The 21,233-nt window shown below is 47.1% G+C and overlaps 1 protein-coding gene across 2 annotated transcripts in view; it reads right to left on the bottom strand.

The window, feature by feature from the left end:
- Trpm8 (transient receptor potential cation channel subfamily M member 8) overlaps positions 1 to 21,233 on the bottom strand; it is a 159,079-nt gene that overhangs the window by 19,903 nt on the left and 117,943 nt on the right. For both annotated transcript variants that reach the window (XM_045147722.1, XM_004662266.2), the window contains exons 19-22: positions 20,911 to 21,052; positions 19,768 to 19,939; positions 15,972 to 16,149; positions 1,069 to 1,259 (exon numbers count right to left, since the gene is read on the bottom strand). In XM_045147722.1, the coding sequence (XP_045003657.1) occupies positions 1,069 to 1,259; positions 15,972 to 16,149; positions 19,768 to 19,939; positions 20,911 to 21,052 (683 nt within the window). The remainder of the gene's footprint in view (positions 1 to 1,068; positions 1,260 to 15,971; positions 16,150 to 19,767; positions 19,940 to 20,910; positions 21,053 to 21,233) is intronic.

The raw sequence follows: 21,233 nt of genomic DNA, 5'->3' as shown, positions 1-21,233 counted from the left end.
CAGAGAGAGAGAGAGGATAAGGAGAGAGAGGGAGAGAATGGGCATGCCAGGGCCTCTAGCCACTGGAAATGAATTTCAGACACCCATGCCACTTTGTATGTGTCTGGCTTTACATGGGTCCTGGGGAATGGAGCTCAGGTTGTTAGGGTTCGCAGGCAAGTCCCTTAATGGTTCAGCCATCTCTCCAGCCCTCTCTCGGGTTTTTACAGGCACTCATGCCTGAGTCTTCCCGGTGTCTTGGAGGAGACTTTGAGCTTGGGAGTTTGAACACGACTGGAATAGTTAAGACTTCAGAGACTTTGGGGATAGAATAAGTGTTTCCATTGAGACAGCCTTGGACCTTTGGGGACCACAGATGGAATGCCACAGTTTGGATGAGTTCTCCCCAACTGCACATACACAGAGGTCGATGTGTTAAAAGGTTGGCGTCCAGGCTGGCACTGTTGGGAGGTGGTGATACCTTTGAGAGGGAGGGTAGGTCATGAGGAGCACTGTCTTAAGGGAGGTTATGGGACCCTTCTCTGAGTCTCTCCCTGCTTCCTGCCTCACGCTGTCAATGACTTGCTCGTCACACACTTTGCCACAGCCACCCAGTGCCTTTCCCGGGCCCATGGCAACGGAGCACACCATCTTGAACTGAAATATCCAGTGTCGTGAGCTAAGTGAGCCCTTGTCCCTTACACATTAATCATGATAATATGCACAAGCGAAAAAGTCCTACACCCTGCTTAAAGTCCAGGCTAAAGCCATCCAAAATCAAACTTCCCAGACACAATGGAAAGCGACTCCCACGTCATGATCTTACACTATCCCATGAATTCGGCCAGTACCACGCGCTACTTACATTATTATTACATTTGTTCTGAGACATGCCATCCGAGTGAGGCAGTCTGGCAGATCTACAAACCCTATCTCTCTCTTGTGTCATGCCTTCACCAGCCTGATCCTCAGAGCTTCCCAGATGTGCACAGCTAGCTAAGTGGATCATTCTGACGGTGGCAAAGCAGACCCCGCATCCCTCCTGGCAAGGCCCCGCCCTGGACCCCCGAGCACAGGGTGAGCACTCACAGCAGGCTGAGGAGCCGGCGTCCTTCTCCTTACAGCAGCAGCCAAAGCACTTCCTCACCACCATGTAGAAGTAGGCAAAGACCACGAAGGGGAACGGGATGTTGAGGCGGCTGCAGTATTCTTGCACCAGGAAGTACCTCTGGAACTTCCAGACCTGGTCATTGTTCTCCTGCACGGTGCCCACGGTGTAGCTGGCAGGAGAGAGAAGCCATCACTTAGCGCTGGCTGCAGGAATACTGGAAAGAGGCTGATCCTTGTCAGAGCACAGACGTGGTCACTTGAAGAGGCCCAAAGGCCAGTGAGAAAAGCCAGGACTCCAAGGCCACTTGAGCTTTAGGCTTGGGTCGCACCTAGTGCCTTCTTCCAGGGTTTTGGCACCATCATCTGGGCCGTGTGAAGTGAAACTCCCCACCTCCCAGCTGAGAACTTGTAAGTAATGAATTCCCTTTGTGCTTCAGAAACTGACTCACTCCATCAAGCTTTTCCATGGTGTGCTAACCTCCCCCACCATAAGCCCTTCCCCACCAAATAAGCTCAATTCAAACTATGTTTTATGAGTCTTTCAGCCTGGAGAGATGGCTCAGCAGTTAAGACTCTTTAAGTCTAATGGCTTAATTCCCCAGTATACAGTAAATCCAGATGCATAAAGAGATGCATGCATCTGGAATTTATTTGTAATGGCTAGATGCCCTAGCATGCCCATTCTCTCTGTCTCCTATCTCTCTCTTCTTAAAAATAAATAAATAAAAATATCCTTTAGGGCTGGAGAGATGGCTTAGCGGTTAAGCGCTTGCCTGTGAAGCTTAAGGACCCCAGTTCGAGGCTCGGCTCCCGAGGACCCACATTAGCCAGATGCACAAGGGGGCGCACGCGTCTGGAGTTCGTTTGCAGTGGCTAGAGGCCCTGGCGTGCCCATTCTCTCTCTATATATATATCTGCCTCTTTCTCTCTCTGTCTGTCACTCTCAAATAAATAAGTAAAAATAAACAAAAAAAATTAAAAAATATATATATCCTTTAAAAAATAATCTTTTAGCTGGGTGTGGTGGCGCACGCCTTTAATCCCAGCACTTGGAAGGCAGAGGTAGGAGGATCACCATGAGTTCAAGGCTACCCTGAGACTACATAGAGAATTCCAGGTAAGCCTAAGCTAAAAAGTGAGACCTTACTTCGAAAAACCAAAGAAAAATAATAATAATCTTTTGCTCTTCGCTGCTTAATCATCTCCCCTGAACCTACAGGTCTTGGTAAGCCTGCCCTTGTTCCTTGTCTCAGCCAGGCTGGGATGAGACAAGGGGAGACCCCCCCATCCCTCTCTGCCCACTCTTGCCCTCCACATGACAGGAGCTTTCTGCACTTTCTTCTCTTTCCTTCACTTAATCTAATAGAGTCTCTCCAAACCTTAAAAAAAAAAATCTTTGTTTTGAGTTGGGGGAGAAGTACCCTGTAGGGGTGGATAATGCTATGCCCAGAAGCCACAGATTGTTACAAAATATTTCAGTGCCAGGGGTGAGATGCCTTTCTTAAATAGTTGGTCGGGCTGGAGAGATGGCTTAGCGGGTAAGCGCTTGCCTGTGAAGCCTAAGGACCCCGGTTCGAGGCTCGGTTCCCCAGGTCCCACGTTAGCCAGATGCACAAGGGGGCACATGCGTCTGGAGTTCGTTTGCAGAGGCTGGAAGCCCTGGCGTGCCCATTCTCTCTCTATCCCTCTATCTGTCTTTCTCTCTGTCGCTCTCAAATAAATTAAAAAAAATTTAAAAAAATGTTTAAATAGTTGGTCATTGAGAGCCCTGATGCCTCCAGAACATTGCAAGTTATTCCCACAGCTCTTGGTTGCCAATGAAAACTAAGTGGTAAGGCCTTATTGTTGAAGATGCCAATGTCTAGGCTGTAGGACACTGAGAAATCAAGCTGGAGCTGAGCGGGAAGCCTCCTCCATGTTGACTAGCTGTCAGAATACTGAAAAGAGCTATACAGCCTGTTGGGAGAGAAAAGTTATCAGGTCTTAACCGTCAACGGGCTATGCAAGCTTCATGCCTGGCCAGCCAGGCCAAATGTGCCAACTGGTGCATTGGTAGCATGTCTATTATGGGGAAAACCAACTGATCTCTGATTAAATTTGAGACTTGCTCTATAGGAGAGAAGTCGTGCCTGGTACTGAAAGCCTAATCAAAAGCTAATGGCTGGAGGGGTCATAAGCCATAGCAGGAAAACTTAATGTTCAGGTAAATCAATACATTATAATATATTAAACTGCCCTCTAAATACTTATATTTGTGCCTGTGCATTAATGCTACTCTCACTTCTGGTTAGAGAAGCTTCTCCTCGCAGAAGATGAAGACCACTGAGAAGATTCAAAACTCATCAAAGTGCTGAGAAAATGCAGTGGCGTGCTCAGCTCTGAGAGGCATCTCTATCACACCCTCCAAGGCTAAGGGACCATAGCAGAAGACATGGCAGAAAGAATGTAAGAGTCTAAGGAAAGGGAGGAGTACTTTGGAATGCTGTCTTCCAGACACAAAGTGGTGGTGGCCTTCATGCCCTCACAGTAGTCAATGTCACCTACACAAGACCTACATAGCAGAAGGGGAAAAACTGATGACACCAAAATAGAAGAGAGACTAGTTAGAAAGAAGAAGGGGTTCAGTGGAGGTGAGGAGGGGAGGGGGAGCAAAGGGGGCGATGGGAGGGGACTAGGATAATGGTATATTGTATATGCATATGAAGGTTATCAAGGGTTTTTATTTTTTTATGACAGCTTAGGCCCAGGCAGGACAGAAGAGTCCACATTAACACAAGGACCACAGCTACCTGGCACCAAGCCATCCGTAATTCATGGTCCCAAAGTGTGTTTCTGGATTTCATTTTGTTTCACTTCTAACACACAAAAAATGTTTGGCAAACTTCAGGATTATTTTTATGTCCAAATCTCTTAATGAGCCTCTTTTGTTTTATCAGTTACTTGCTGGTTATAAAGATGTGCAGGATGTCTACTCTCTTAGGAATACTTTGTCCCTCCTGCATGTGTAATTGAAATAATCTAGAAAAATGGTTTCTTAGTATGTACCAAGAGCCAAAATGACTGCCCCAAGGAAACCCACACCCCACAGCTAGTGAGGAACAGAGTTCAGCAGGAAAGGGAAGAGGGACTCTGGAGGAGCCATCACCAAGACCGTCGCCCCCAGGCCACACAGGTTCCAACTACAGCATCCCTTGCCGTGAGTTTTGAATTATATTTGGGAAGATTCTGGTCAGTGAAAGATGATAAAGAAATGGCCAGATGCTGGAGAGATGGCTTAGTGGTTAAGCACTTGCCTGTGAAGCCTAAGGACCCCGGTTCAAGGCTCAATTCCCCAGGACTCATGTTAGCCAGATGCACAAGGGGCGCACGCATCTGGAGTTCATTTGCAGGGGCTGGAAGCCCTGGCACGCCCATTCTCCCTCTCTCTTTCTCCCTCTTTCTCTCTCTCTCTCTGTCACTCTCAAATAAATAAATAAAAGTTAACAAAAAATAAAAAAAAAAAGAAAGAAATGGCCAGCAGGGGCTCACCTGACTTTCTAGGTACCATGAAAATGTGGAGATTAATAAACATGTGCTTAGAAACTCAGGTTCCTCTCTCTCTGGCCAATGAACACTGCTCTTCCACTGAGAATGAGAGCTTGAAACTGATCTGACAGCAGTATGATGTCTTCACTGTGGTTGGAGAATGATGTGACTAGTTGGGAATCCATCCATGGTTTGGTGTAAGTTTCAGATGAGTTTCCACTTACAAATGAAAGTAAAAACATAAAATAGAAAACATTACACACCAGATACCATCTAAACCCTCTACCTGGGTTGATGAATTTGATATAAGTCTAGATGTCCTATTAAATCTACAGTGAACAAATCAGGAATACAAGGCACAGCAAAAGCAAGTAAGTCAGTGAGTCCCCCAACTAGGAAGTTGGGGAGCCAGGATTTGGATCCAGCAATTCAGATCTGTGTCTTTTCCACTTCAGCAGAGGGAAATGCATGATGTTTTAATAGCTCTGTACTATTTCCTTATTTTAAATTTAATTTTATTTATTCATTTTTTTTACAGAGAGAGAAAGAGGGAGACAATTGGCTTGCCAGGGCCTCAGCTGCTGCAATTGAATGCCAGATGCTTGCACCACCTAGTGGGCATGAGCAACCTTGCGCTTGCCTCACTTTTCTGCATCTGGCTTACATGGAATCTGGAGAGTAGACTATGGGTCCTTAGGCTTTGAATAAAAGCGCCTTAACTACTAAGCCATCTCTCCAAACCCACTATCTTCTTTTTCAAAAAGTTTGATTTACGCTGTGTTTCAAAAGGATTTGATTGGGTTTCGTAGCATTTGACAGCTATTACCATGTGCCTTTTGAACAGAATGAGGGCTTTAAAGGTAAGAAATCCATGCCTGTTGATTGCCTACGTGGGTCAGCATGTTCGTGATGACCTGACTGATCACTGCATCAACCTGGTGAGGCAGAGATTTGGGGTGAAAAGCAGATGAGAGGCTGGGGAGATGGCTGAGTGGGTTAGCACCTTTGCTATGCAAACACGAGGCCTGAGTTCAGTCCCCGGCATCAATGAAAAGACCTGGGCACGCCACGCATACCTTTAACCCCAGCGCTGGGCAAGGCAGAAACAGAATCCTTGGGGCTTCCTGGTCAGCCAGTTTTACTGAACAGGGAGCCCCAGGTTTAGTGAAAGACTGTCTCAGGGAAATAAGGCAAAAAAGCAAAAGAGAAGGAGACCTGAGGTTTTTCCTCTGGTCTCTTCAGTGGTGTGCATCTGTGCACACACATACACACACCACATACATCACACATCTTCCACATAAATACACACACTTGCACACATGCAGACATGCACGCACACACAGTAGAGAGGACTGTGCTACATGGTAAATGGCCCCAACGGTCAGCCTGGGATTTCTTCCTAGCATAGGTCAGATCACATGGAGGTCAAGGCCAGACATCATCACCACCTTCCCTGGTCCCTGGCTGGTTCTTCTGCCTACAGAGGACACTGAAAACACGGCTGTTGCCGCCGTGGTTCAGATCCATGGATACACCGCAAACTAAAGACACTCAGGCTAAGAACCTGTCAGAAACCACAGTTCACTACTTTATGTTAGGTCAACTATGGCTATTTGAATTATTAACCCCAAAGGCATCTGAAAATTGTATGTGCCTGGTCCAGAATAGATGCTGACTGCTTCAGACTGAATAACAAAATTGCACCCATACTCACCTTAATTCATCAAGGGTTGTGTTCAGTTGTTTCCTCCAAAACAAATGGGGGCTGGAGAGATGGCTTAGCAGTTAAAGCATGTACCTATGAAATCTAAGGACCCAGGTTCGATTCTCCAGGTCCCACATAAGCCAGATGCACATGGTAGCACATGTGTCTGGAGTTCATTTGCAGTGGCTAGAGGTCCTGGTGTGCCCATTCTCACTCTCTCACTGTCTCTCTAACCCTTTCTCTCTGTCTCTAATAAATAAATAAAAATAAATCTAAAAAAGATGAAGAAATGTCTATGCTCTGTTGGAGGGAGGCATGCAGACAATTGTCTCTGACACATGTTATCAAGATAATATTTATATTCTTTAGCAATTGGCTCAGGGAAGAGTCTTTTGGGGTTCAGGGTTTCATCCACTCCTAAGCCTCCCTGCCAACCCCTGACCCTTTGCATGTTCCCTGAGAGAAATCTGCTGTTTTCCCTTCCATGCCACATCTCTGGTGGTATCTGGAACCCATAGGGTCCTGTCCCTGGTGATGTCCCAGTATACAGAGATGGGTAGTGATAGCTGAGGTCATCTCCTCCAGCTGAGTACCTTCTGTGGAGCAGAAGAGGAGGAGAAAGCAGAAGTCCCCATAGAGGGAGCAGCTCACCGATTGGGAATGTTCCTGACTGCTAACAGACGTTTAGAGTTCACAGAGCCTTGTGCACAGACGAGATCCAGAAGGCCATTAAAAGAATAAGACGTCATGAGCACAGAATGGAAGGGCATTGATATAATTCATCATTTGTATGATTCATCAGAATACAAGATCAAAAGGAAAATATGATTTCAGTACTTGCTAGAAAGTCTGCTGGAAGTATTCAACATCTCTTTCTGATTAGAGACAGAGAAAGAGAGAGACTTGTTCCTAAATAAATAATCAAAACTTTCATTGTATCTCTAAATATTAAAAAATAGTCACTGAAAAAAATCAAAGAAAAATTCCTTATTCAACCATTAGTGGTTGAAAATTAAAAAAAAAAAAAAAAAAAAAAAAAAAACGCTGCCAGACTCACAAGCAAGAAGGTATCAAATTTTACTGAGAACTGTAAATATTTGAATACATGGAGATCATGCCATATTTTTTAAAATTTTTTTGTTCATTTATTTATTTGTTTTTATTTGAGAGCAACAGACACTGAGAGAAAGGCAGAGAGAGACAGAGAGAATGGGCGCGCCAGGGCCTCCAGCCACTGCAAACGAACTTCAGACACATGCGCCCCCTTATGCATCTGGCTAACGTGGGTCCTGGGGAATCAAGCCTCAAACCGGGGTCCTTAGGCTTCACAGGCAAGCGCTTAACCACTAGGCCATCTCTCCAGCCCAATCATGCCATTTATTATAATGGGAGTCCAGCTTCTCCCAAGTAGTCCCACAAAGTTAACACTGTCACAATACAACTGACAAGATTTGTTTTGGGAAAAAAAAATTCACAAGATAAACCTTGGGCTCCTCAACACAGTTAGAAATATAAGAAAACCCAGGAAAGCTTGGAATAAGAATAATGGGGAGGAGAATTTGTACAACAGATGCTAAAATGATTTAAAAAATTAAAACTTCAGTAATGAAAGCCATTTGGTAGTTAAAACCAAAATAGAAATACTGATCAAATCAAAATGCAAAGTCTGCAAAAATAACTAAATAAATAAAACTGAAGAGGCCCAGAGATGGCTCAGCTGGTAAGAATGCTTACTGTGCAAATATGAGGGCCTAAGAAGCTCTGAGAGGCCTGAGTTTGACTCCCAGTACCCATGTCAAAAGCCTAGAGTGGTGACACATCTCTGCAACCCTTGTCCTATGGGGACCTTCAACAGGAAAGTCACTGGGACTTGCTGATCAGACTGGCTGACAGAAAATGGCAGTTCCAAGTTTAGGGAGTGGGCTGGAGAGCTAGCTTAGCAGTTAAGATGCTTGCCTGTGGGCTGGAGAGATGGTGTAGCGGTTAAGTGCTTGCTTGTGAAGCCTAAGGACCCCGGTTCTAGGCTTGATTCCCCAGGACCCACGTTAGCCAGATGCACAAGGGGGCGCACGTGTCTGGAGTTCGTTTGCAGTGGCTGGAGGCCCTGGTGCGCCCATTCTCTCCCTCTCTCTCTTTCTGTCTCTCTCTCCTTCTCTCTCTCCCTATCTATCGCTCTCAAATAAATAAGTAAAAATAAACAAAAAAATTTTTTAAAAAGATGCTTGCCTGTGAAGCCTAAGGGCCCATGTTCAACAACCCAGATTCCACATAAGCCAGATGCACAAGGTGACTCATGAGCAAGGTTGCACATGAGCACACATCTGGAGTGTGATTACAGCGGGTGGAGGCCCTGGCATGCCAATTCTCATTCTCTCCTCTCATAAAAAAAAAAAAAAAAAAAAAGGTCATTCTGTTGGGTTTGCCTCAAAAAATCAAGTTTAGTGAAAGACTGTCTCAAGGAAACAATGTGGATGAGCAACAGAAAGAGAAAGAGGGTACACAGCGTTCTGCTCTGGCCTCTACTCACTTGTACACGGGGCGTACACTACATCCCGCACCACACACCATACCATACACACGCGTGCATACACACACACACACACACACACACAAATCACAAAGAAAAAGCAAATGATAAAACAATGGCACTGTTTTAGAATAATTTAAAATACGAGAAACTTGTCAGCTACATTTCTACCAGGTAAGCACCTCTTCCAGCTTGTCACAGATGTCTGATGGTCCCCCTTCTTGGGCACACCAGTAATATCCAGCCAGTACTATACCACAGCTAGGGGTGAGCCTGGCTTTGGGGGCCTGTAGCTGCCTAGCATTTATGATGAAATGTTTGGCACATCCTGGTTACCCTTCATTTACAATATTTTATTTTTCTTTTAGCGATTTTTAAAGTAGGGTGTCACTCCAGCCCTAGCTGACCTGGAACTCACTCTGTAGTTCCAGGCTGGCCTCAAACTCCCAGTGATCCTTCTACCTCTGCCTCCCGAGTGCTGGGATTAAAGGCATGCACCACCACACCTGGCGTCATCTGCAGTGTTTATATGTTTCAGAATACCCAGAAGAGAGCTACCCAATCCAGAGGTGACAACCTCAGAGACAGAAGTGCTAAGCGGCTGTTTGATTGCTTCATTGTGCACATTAGAACATCACTTCGTACACCAAATGCATGCCTAAAGTTATGTGTCCATTTACAGCCAGAGTAAGAAAATGTTTCTTAAAGGTAACTGAATGGCAATCTGAAGAAAGAAAAAAGGGAAATGTGCTATTTTACTTGTTTAATAATGAAGTGATTTTTATGAGGGGTAAGGAAGAGTATAGGTGAACTTGAAATGGTCAGAGAAGACCTGCGAGATGTCACTGACAAATGATATACTTATCATGATACTGATGCCGTGAGGCGGCAGGTCGGGGGAGAACAGTGTAAAACCAATAGCTTCAACTCGGAGAAGAGAACCAGAAATCTCATTTCTCTGATACCTGAAATGATCACGTACTGAGTGAACAGGACTGCTGTCAGAATAGCACAACCAGGGCCAAGCTGCACCTGCATGAAGGCCCACAAAGCTCTCTGCCCCTTCAAGAAATGTCCAAGACCCTCAGGGTGCTATGGAAGGCCCTGTAACTGGTCTCTGCTTCCTTTCCATCCTCCTCCCCAGACCAGTTTCTTTCCCCAGAGAATTGATGCCCACCACTCTGGGCTCTGGGTGAGAAGACGTCACCTCCATGAAGTGGCTGTGACAAACCCAGCTCTGCCACCCTGGAAGCTCTGCTCAGGACCCAGCCAGCTCATCCCTGCTAATTATGCTTGTTTTGTCGTTTGCTTGGGGGCCTGAAGACCGGACCTAGGACATTGCCAATGCCCCTAAACTACTACCCCGGCTGTTGGAGGCAGCTTCACATTGCTGGCAGAAAACACCTGACCAACAGCAGCTTGTGATTGTGAAAGGAAAGGATTTACTTGGGCTTATAGACTCGATGGGAAGCTACATGATGGCAGGGGAAAATGATGGCATGAGCAGAGGGTGGACATCACCTCCTGGCCAACATCAGGTGGACAATAGCAACAGGAGAGTGTCCCAAGCACTGGCAAGGGGAAACTGGCTATAACACGCATAAGCCCACCCTCAATGATCCATCACCTCCAAGAGGCTCCAATTCCCACACGGCCACCAGCTGGGGACATAAGCATTCTGAACACATAAGTTTACAGGGGCCCATGAATCGAACCACCACACCAACTCTCTTCTTGCTTTTTTATTTGGGTCAGGGAGTCACTAAGTTGCTCAGGATGGCTGTGAATACACTCTGTGGCTCAAGAAGTCCAATCCTCCTGCCTCAGACTTCTGAGTAGCTGGGATTGCAGCCTGTGTCCCTCGGTCTGGCATGCTGATTATATAGAATATCAATTATATTATGTACGTTAAAATTATCATGTTAAATGTTTACATGTCATCTCTTCTGTCAACAACAGGGATTTAAGCTCTCTGTCTCTGACCCCTTACTGTAAAAGCATCCCAAGGCTATGGCTACTCAAAGATTAATAATGAAGTGGGTAGTGCAGATAATGCACTTGGATTTATACAAAGGGAAACCTTCAAAAACTGCATTGTTATGATTACAGTTAACTGCTCTCTTCTTTCATTTCCCATTTCTATAGTTTCCCTTGGATCACCAAAGTAGCGCCCATCTTTCAGTTTGTGCCTGGAGACTGCTTTCTCCTTTTCTCCATGTTGATGACCATCCCTAAGGCTTAAAAGAGTATTCTTGGTAACTACCGACCCCACACAGCTGGAGTCAGAGCTGCACAGAGCAGATCTCTCCTCAGGACCAGGCTCCAGGGCTCCTGGGAAGGTGACACAAGTCATTCACTGACTTTTCAGTTCACTTCATGCCTATGGGATCAATAATTTTCTTCACATTTGCATGTGTGTGTGGTGTACATGTGTGTGTGTGCATGCTGGTGTGTGTGCACACGTGGAGGTCAGCGGTCAAGGTTGGGTGTCTTCCTTTATTCTTTGAGATAGGTCTTTCAGTGGAGCTTACTTAGCTCCTCACTTGCTTGGCTAGGTTAGCTAGCCAGCATGACCAAGGGATGCTCCTGTCTGCCTCCACTGCACTGGGATTGCAGGTGAGTATTACTAAGCCCAGCTTTTATGTAGGTGCTGGGGAAGCCAAAGTCAGGCCCTTGTGCTTACATGGCAAGCACTCCACCCACTGGGCCATCTCTCCAGTCCACAAGATCAACAGTGGTACAGCTGACTGATCACAGATATGTGGGGGCCTCTCTTTTCTCCTTGACATTCCATCCAGGGAGCACTGCAGAGCTCCTGGGCATTCCCCCATGGGTGCGTTTATTAATGAGTTCGCCATGTGGGTGGTTAAGCTTTGCAACACATAGGATGGTGTGGTACCAGAGGTCACACCCTGGGGCTGTCTGCTCAGGGAGCAGTCCCTGGACAACTGAGTACCGACTGGAAACACTGTCTGGGGAGCTAGCTCACAGATGACAGTGGGACAGCCACCAGAAAGTCCCTGACATCTACAGAAAGGCCTCTGGGGTAAGCCAAGGCTAACCAAGGAGGCTTCCCAAGGCAGAGGCAACTGCAGACCACCACCCTCAGTCCCTGAGAAGGGTGACAGCCAGGTGGACTACAGTGACTTGATTAAACATGACCTTCACCTTCTCAGCCAGAATGCTCTCTCCCAACACCAAATTCTTTTGTTTCATGATCATAACACAGACAGTGGGTGACAACAGCGACAAGGCTCTTCACCGCAAATAGCATTTTTGTGACCAGCTCATGGCCCATGAACCATGAGCTCTCCTAAGCTAGAGCAACTAAGTGCCCCCAGCATTGGAAGCCATTGGCATTTGTTCTCCTTAACAAAATACCTGACAAGAAGCAACTTAAGGGAGGAAGGAAGTTTTTCTGGCTCAGGAAGGATTAAAGGGACACAGTTCATCATGGTGGAGAAGCTATGGCAACAGGAGCAGCTGGAGCAGTGGTAGCCTGCTCACAGCTAAGAGGACCAGAAAGTGGAGAGAGAGAAGAGAGAACTTCTAGAAGTAGAAGGGGAACTGAACTATAACCCTAAGGCCCATCCTCCAGAGACCTACTTCTGGTAGATAGACCCCACTTCCTAAGTGTTCTGCAAGCTCACAAAACAGAGCCACCAGGTGGGACCAAGCATCCAAACACATGAGCCTGTGATAACTTTACTTTCAGTCCACAACAGCCTCATTCACCTTTTTGGATGGATTTAGTGGTCAGTTTTCACTGGAGCTGCCCACTGTTCCAAGCAAAAGTGGACGGACATCACGGTGAACCACCCCATATTCTCCCCACCCTTGCTTAGGCTTGGGGACTGACCAGCGGGCACCCATACATGGTCACCCATCACCAGTCAGTTCTCTCAACCAGCTCAGACTCTGGGGCCTCTGACATTTGACACCATGACACTGTCTGGCTGCCAGTGATTGTCAAGATTCTAGACCTCCAAGTCCCGTCAGCTCTGGGTGGTCAGGGAGAGGGTTGTACACTCCCTTTTCAGGCCCTATTATCTTCATGCTGCTTGTACCTGACACACAACAGATGGTGGATGCTTTGGTGATGTTCCTCAGCACTGGTGCTTCTCAGTGGATAGCGCACAGGAAGCAGAGCCCACAACCAAGAACAGAGGACAGAAGCCTGTTCCCTTTGCTGACCAAAGCGCTGGTATCTAAGATGATAGGGATGGTGTGTCTTCAAGGAGGAAATGGTGCTGCTGTTGAAGAGGAGAGGACCATGGGCCCAGAGAGTCTCTTGCAAAGGGAAGGGATCCAGAGATGCTGTAGTCAAGGGCAAGGAGGCATAGGCAAGGGAATGGGAGATAGAGCCAGTAATCTAGACAGGGGAGGACTGTGTTCAAGACATCTGTGTGACATCACCCTGCAGGAGTACTACTGTGTGACATCACCCTGCAAGAGTCCTGTGTGCCAGCACCCTGGTCAGGAAACGACATGTGTGATGCCAATGGAGGGCAGGGGCAGAGTTGGCTTTCAAGGTGTGTTGGCCAGGTCACAGATGGCCTCATAGGACAGCTGAGCCTGGAATTTACCCTGAATGCTACTGAGGGTGTGATGGTACATCTTCATTGTCAATGCAACTGGGTTAGAATCACCATAGAAATGCACCTTTGGGTGTGTCTATGAGGGTGTTTCCAGAAAGGTTTAACTGAAGTAAGAAGATCCACCTTGAATGTGGGAGACACCATCCACGGGCTGGATGAAAGAACAAAGCAAGTTGAGCCCCAGCATTCCCTCCGTGCTTCCTGACTTTGGCCACAAGGTGACCAGCTGCCTGTGTTCCTGCAAACATAGCCTGTTTCCCTGTCACCATGGACTGTCCCCACAAACTGTGAGCCAGAATAAACCTTTCCTCCCTTTTGCCAAATATTTTGTCACCTCAATGGGAAAGCTGACACACGAGGTGATACCAGCTCCCAGGATTTTAGCTGCATCAGTAATTGCTCAGAACCTTCCCCGGGGCAGATGCACTAGAGGAGGCAATCTCTAGACAACAGGGACCAGGTGACCCCGTTCATGAGGATGTTCCCAGAGGCCCATAACTCCACCTCATCTTGCCCTGCCCAAAGGGAGGCCACTGACCCTCAAAGCAGGTGACCTTCATATATAGTCTTGTTCATTTTACAGTCTCAGTGCTATCCATGACAACGCCTGTTTGTTACCCTTTTTCTACACTGCAGAAGTAATAAGTGATTAACAGCAAGAAGTAAAATATACACTTGATCTTCAAGTTCTTGTCTTTCACTGTTAGGCAACAAGATTATACCGTCACCCTGAACTTGTCTGTTGATATTGTAAAATATCATCTTTCTAAGTCTGTAAATACATATCTAACTATAGTTTTGTGTCTAATCATCTTTGCACATATACCTGCAGAATAGATTCCAAGATGAGAAAGTTGGATCAAAGGACTGTGTGTTTTTCTTACTAGCTAGTATCAAATTACTTTCCATAGTTACCATCAGTTAATAATAAAGCAACAATACTCCTTCCCTGCCTCACCCCAATACCCTTCCCCATCTTACCCCAATACCCCTTCCTGACTCACTTCAATACCCTTTACTCTGTCTCATCCCTAGTACCCCTTTCCTATCTCACTCTACTCTCCCTCACCCTTCATCAACCCAATATCAGAGACTCGTTCAAGCTGTTCATTCAATGGATTCAAAACCAGCATCCCCTGTTTTTATCCTGAACTTCCCTATCTATAACCAAGCACTTTTTCATGTTTATTGGCCATTTAAGTTTTCTTTCTTTGAATCATTTGTTTATCTTCTTGATAGTTTTTCTCTGGAGTTATCATTCTCTTTAAATTTTCAAGAGTTCTTTCTTTATTAGGAATTAAAAGTCTTTATTCATCATACATACTGCAAACATTTTCCCCATCTATCACTTTCCACTTTTGTGGGATGTCTTTTATCTTTAAAAATAATGTTTTATGAAATGAAATGCATTTATCTTGTTATTCATGGCTTCTTGGTTTTGGAGTTTGGTTAAAGAATTCTCTCTCACATCAAACTTTAATAATAAACAGCTTCTTAGATTTGTACATTTGTGTGTAAATGGTCTGACGGCACCAGAATACATGCATCTAAATGGCAGTCTCCCTTACAGGGACAGCATTGGGTACCTGGGGCTCCTTGAAGCGTTCTAAGAAGCATGAGGAGGAAATGAAAAATGTCATCTTCTAAACAAATAAAGGAGAATTGTCAATGCCAATAAAAAATATTTCAGAGTCACTACATTTTCCCTTGTGCCTCACTACGCATGAGCCTAAAAGGAGTCATTCCCCAGACTCTGTTTCTTGTACTTTTAAAAAACTGACAAATTTAAAGCAGCAGCTAACTGAAGTCCTTCAGATGTCAGAATCTCTACCAGTGGGTCTCACAGAAGACAAGGGGCCCTGGAGGTCACCTGTATGGCAGCTACCATGGTGCCTGCATAATCAGCTTGGCTAGGTTTGGCGTCATCGAGGAGACATTCTCTGTGTGTGCCTGTGAGGGTGTTTCCAGAGATGCTGAGCTGAAGAGGGAAGCCCACCCTGAACATGGGCACACCTTCCCATGAGCTGGGGCTCTGGACTGTGAATTAAAGGGGAGCTAGTACTGGTGTTCCCTTTCTCTGCTTTCAGATCATAGATGCAACATGACCAGCTGCCTCACGGTCCTGTCACCATGCCTTTCCTCAAACTGTAGCCAAAAAGTAAACCCCTCCTTCCTCAAGTGACTGTTGCCAGGTGTTTTGTCACAGCAATGAGAAAAGCGACTCTCACAGTGTGGCTCCAGGAACCTGCAACATGGGGGCCAGCCAGGTACAGCCTGGACTTGAGCAAGGTAATCGCAAGTGCCTGTTGTCATTGTTGAGAAGTCAGAGGCAGCCCGTGCAGTACCCTGCATTTTTTAACACAGTCCCTTTAGGATCCTCACAACCACAGACCCCGGGGTCCCTAGCCACCTCTACACTCAGCTCCTCAGGGTGAACTGTGGCGGCTCTGCCCATGTTCCTCCCCGCACCTGGCACGGGCAGGCACAGCCCAGGGCGGAGATCTGCAGACACATGACACGCACGTACCCAAACATGGCGACCAGCAGGTTGACCAGCAGGATGTTGGTGGACAGCATGTAGATGCACACGAGTGGGATGGTGATCCACTCGGGGAAGCGGGGCAGGTTGTGCTCGTCCAGCTCCACACACAGTGGCTTCGACTCGTTCCCCGAGAAGGTGCAGTGGGAAAAATCATACGTGGTTCCTGTGGACACAGACCAGCATGCCAGTGAGGCCCCCGCACAGGAGAGAGCCCTGGCGGCTCAGGGGACAAGGCATTAGAGTCACGCGGTGCCTTTTACCCAACAAGACATGATCCAGAGGTGCCGGCTCAACAGAGAGGGAGCCAGGGAGTTCTCTAAGATCAGGATCAAAGGAAGGGTCATGTGGGCGTGCTCTGTGCCCTCGGGGAAAAGGAAGGGTCACGTGGGGGTGCTCTGAGACCTCAGGAGCAGGATGGTCCGATTAGGCAACTCAGGGCTCGAGTGAGAGACACTGATTCAATAAATAAGGTGGAGAGTGATCTAGAAAGACTCCTGACCTCAATGCCATACATATGCATGAACAAACACACAAACACAATTAAATTTACAAAAAGAGAAGTCCCAAACAGAACACAGACACAGGGTGCTGAGGGCCATTAACTGAGCTGGATCACCCTAGAGCATCTTTCCACGGAGCCAACCACATGAACTGATGGGGGCAGCCATGTTCCGAGCATTTCCACAGAGCATGCATGGTCAGGGGTGGGGGCACGGGTGGGCAGTGACATGTACATACACCAAAGTTTTATTTTTACCCTAATAATAATAATAATAATAATAATAATAATAATAATAATAAACCATGAGCTGATTCTAAGCAGAGAACAGTTTGTCCCTGTCAAAGTCCATTCTGGCTGTGGCACACATTGGAAGGAGCCAGAGAAGGATGTGAAGGGGCTGGATTATGGCACCTGCAGGTGGCCAAGAGGATGGTGCCGCATGGTGGGCATGGAGCTAGGCAAAAGCTGTGGGGTGGCAAGGACATTTTGCAGACAAAAAGCCACAAGACACAGGCTGAGCGTGTTGGCACACACCTTTAATCCCCGCACTTGGGAGGGAGGCAGAGGTAGGAGGATCACCGTGAGTTCGAGGCCACCCTGAGACTACATAGTGAATTCCAGGTCAGTCTGAGCTAGAGATGAGATCCTACCTTGAAAAATCAAAAAAAAAATCAAAATCAAAATAAAATAATAATAAAAGCACTTGCCTGTGAAACCTGAGGACCCAGGTTTGCTTCCCTAGTAAGCCAGATATACAAGGTGGTATATGTGTCTAGAATTCATTTGCAATGGCTAGAGGCCCTAGCACAGCCATGCTCTCTCTTTCTTTCTTCTTAAACAAATAAAATAAATAAACTGGCTGGGCTTGGTGGTGCACACCTTTAATCTCAGCACTTGGGAGGCAGAGGTAGGAGGATCGTCATGAGGTCGAGACCAACCTGAGACTACGTAGTGAATTCCAGGTCAGCCTGGGCTACAGTGAAACCCTACCTCTGGAAAAAAAAAAAAAAAAGTCAACAAAACTAGCTGAGGGCTGGGACAGAAAGTGCAGAATCAGAACACGTGATGGGATTGTTAATTATTTTTTGAATCTATATCCCAGGCTGGCCACAAACTCACAGTGATCCTCCTACCTCAGCCTCCCAAATGCTGGGCTTAAAGGTGTGCACCACCATGCCCAGCAGGATGGCTGATCTTGACTGTCAGCTTGACTGGACTTCAAGTCACCTATGGGAACAAGGGTGCTGATGGGGGGGGGGGGTAGCTGAGAAAGGAATGTGGGTAGCACCATGCCGCGGCTGGGATCTGAAAACCAATATTGATTGTCGTGTTGATCAGATTTAGACTCACCACAGAAACAAACCTCTGGGATGTCTGAGAGGGTTTCTAGATTAGGTTAACTGAAGTGAGAAAACCCACCCTACCAGCGCCTGGCACCATGCCATGGGTAAAGGTCTCAGATGGAATAAAATAGGAGAAATTGAGCTGAGCACCAGATTCATCTCCTTCCCTCTCTGTCTCCGGATTGCAGATGCAATGTCACTGGAGCTTGATGCTCCTGCCACAGCCACACAATGGACTACAGCTTCTCAAACTGTGAGTCAAAGCGAAGCCTTCCTTAAGTTGCTTGTGTCAGAAACTTTGTCACAGCAATGGAAAAGGAGCTCGTGGAGGGGTCAAGAATGCCAAGGCTCTGACATACACCCAGCATGGCCCTGTAGGAAGCCCAGATCTGGAAGGCAGGTGGAGATCTTCCATGTAAACATGTCAAGGTGGGCCTGTGTTAAGTTCAGAGAAATGACAGCCATAGATCCTGCTCTGAGGACAGCGAGAGCCAGAGCCTCTTCTCTCGGCCACGTACAAGTCTTGATGGCAGAGACACGCCCTGTGGGAAGATGGCTTAGGGACAAGTAGACTATGACAGAGCAGAGGCAGAAGAGGAGTCATTTCCCAAGGAAACACAGCTCACTAATGGCTGATGAGCACTGGGACCCCGCCTGGCCTTACATCTTTGGAGCCTTTATGCTGTCCGTACATGGGACACCAGAGCCCTCCAACAGGCAGAGTAGTTCTGAGGACAGACTGCATTACTTATGGAAATGGCAGGCACAGTGTCTAGACTGGGGACCAAAACAAGATGCTTTTCCATCGCTGCCTGGCAACAGAGCTGTTTCTAAGATCGTGGAAGAGGCTTCAGCTGAAGGGGTCAGCAAGAGAAAATGGTGGGAAGTGAGAAATGCCACTTTGTGTGCCCAACCCTGTCTCAGGTCGTGGCAGGGGGATGGGAGGTGACAGCCCAAGGCTATTGTGATCACCATGAAAACACTTCTTCACACGGTCCATCCAAAACGTATACCCATCTGCATATGCTCCACACCTCCCTTACACAGCTGGCCACAGGCATGATAAAGCCATCATGTCACCATCAGCCTGCCTCTAAAATCAACTGGGCAGTTAGCTAATGTCGGAAGCCTCAGCTGCAGATTCTAACAGGAGTCTTCCACATTCCCTATAGGAAATCAGCTGGTGCCCAGCTACTATGTTACACAGGAAAGTGTAAACCATGACACTCTCTCTTCTAAATTAGGAAGGCATGCCACAACTTAGTGCTCCTGAAAATGTGAGAAACACTATCTTTTTTAAATAAGTAAAAGGTTCTGGGCTGGAGAGATGATTTAGTGGTTAAGTGCTTGCCTGCCAAGCCTAAGGACCCCGGTTCGAGGCTCGATTCCCCAGGACCCACGTTAGCCAGATGCACAAGGGGGCGCACGCGTCTGGAGTTCGTTTGCAGTGGCTGGAGGCCCTGGCGTGCCCATTCTCTATCTATCTGCCTCTTTCTCTCTCTGTCTTTCGCTCTTAAATAAATAAATTAAAAAAATAAATAAAAGGTTCTGGGCTGGGGAGATGGCTCAGTGGTTAAAGGTAGCTTGCTTGCAAAGCCTGATGGCCTGGGTTCAATTGGAAATGGAAAGCCAGATGCACAAAGTGCTACTGGAGTCTGGAGTTTGTTTGCAGTGTCAAAGAAACCCCAGGAGGCCCCGGCCCTAGCGTGCCTATATTCCTTTCTCTCTCTTCTTTTTCAAATACATACACAATTTTTTTAAAGAGCTGAAATGTGTCCAAGGTAAGATATTGCTTGAGAACAAAGAGGGCTTGAGGGGTTGGTATTTGCCTCAGGCCCCCAGCTGGGACTGTGTACAGCAGAAGCCATGCCTAAGATCCTACGCCCAAGACCGGTTGCACCCGTGTCCACCTCGGCCTGCAGCGAGCCAGGCTTACCGTCCACGTCACTGGGTACCTGGCCAAACATGGCCAAGTAGGGTTCGTAGATGACCGAGCGGAAAATCCACCGCCAGCGCTGTTCGTTCTGCCGAAGGATCCCCTGCCTGGCCACGCCAAAGGCCACCATCCACACAGCAAAGAGGAAGAGGAAGAAGAACACGTCGATCAGCTGCCGGAGGAAGAAGAGTGAGGGCTGTGTCCAGTGCGGCTGCCCTGCTCCCAGCCGGCCGTGTTGTCGGGCAGATACTCCAGGGCCCCAGAAACCCAGTCACCCACTGACCAGCCTCTGGTTCCCTTATTTACCAGTTGTTTGTATTTACTTTTTCATTTTGCGGTGACACAGAGGCCTGACCCATGCTGTGCTGCTTCCTCAGCCCTCAGCCGCTCCTTTACAAAATAGAACACCCTCCCCTGTGAACCTGGGCCATCTATTTTCCAGAACTAAACATGACTTGTGTGCCTTTGCTTGTGGTCCCCCAATGGATTAACCATTTAGCAGCTTTGTGAGCAAGAACCTACGACAAGATCCCCATTGAGGAGGGTCTCTGTATCCACACCTCAGTGCGCTTTCATTCTCCTAACTTATATCTGTAGGACTCTTTTTAAAGGAAAATAAAAACAGTCCTCATTAGACAAGAATGGACAGTTTAATTTTTTGATGTTTTGCACATGTAGCATGATTTCATGGTGACTGGAGACCTCAGATATGCTTGGAGTTAAAAACCACAAACTCAGTTTCTGCTTTGGAAAGGGGCGTCCAGATGAGCTCATCCCAAGGCCCATCTGATTTCCAGTCAGAAGCAGTGGATGGAGACCAGGCCCGGGGCCGCAGTCTCTAGCATGTGGTTGACTGTCTTCCTGGGACACATATCCTCCCTCTTCATCTAGCTCCCTGGGGTCTCAAAAAACATGTTCACCTCCTTGAACTTGAACGATCCCAAGCATAGAAACAGTGTAAGAGACTCTTCCCATTTACACTGTCAGCAAATTGTTAAGGTCACTTGGAAGCCTTGTGTTACTTGCTAGCCGCCCACAGGGGAGCAAGCACAACTGAGTCATGCTAAGGACACAATCCTCCTGTCAGGAAGGGACCCTGAACCATCCAGAACCAGGCCGACCACAAGTGCTCTTGGCTCTTACCATCCTCTGCAACATGATAATCTTGGGTCCTAAATTCCTGCTTACAGTGAAAATGTGGATTAAGCGTAGAGTGAATATAATATAATCCAGGCAGAAAATGACTCGCCCAGAATACAAAGAGCTTCTGTTGGAAGAGTGGAGCCTACAGAGAGAAAGAGAACAGAATTTGCATGTTATTGACAAGACATCGCAGAGTACTTTTGTAAAAGTGACTGGACATCATGACGGAAGAGAGGTGGGAGGCAGGCAGGTAACAGCCATCCCTCCACGTTCCTCGGCTTTGGGCTTCCATCTAAGCACAGGGAGGGCAGGGCGCTGCACAA

This window comes from Jaculus jaculus, chromosome 4, assembly GCF_020740685.1.
Source record: "Jaculus jaculus isolate mJacJac1 chromosome 4, mJacJac1.mat.Y.cur, whole genome shotgun sequence".
Classification (NCBI taxonomy): Eukaryota; Metazoa; Chordata; class Mammalia; order Rodentia; family Dipodidae; genus Jaculus; species Jaculus jaculus.
This window is presented reverse-complemented; position numbering and strand designations above follow the sequence as displayed.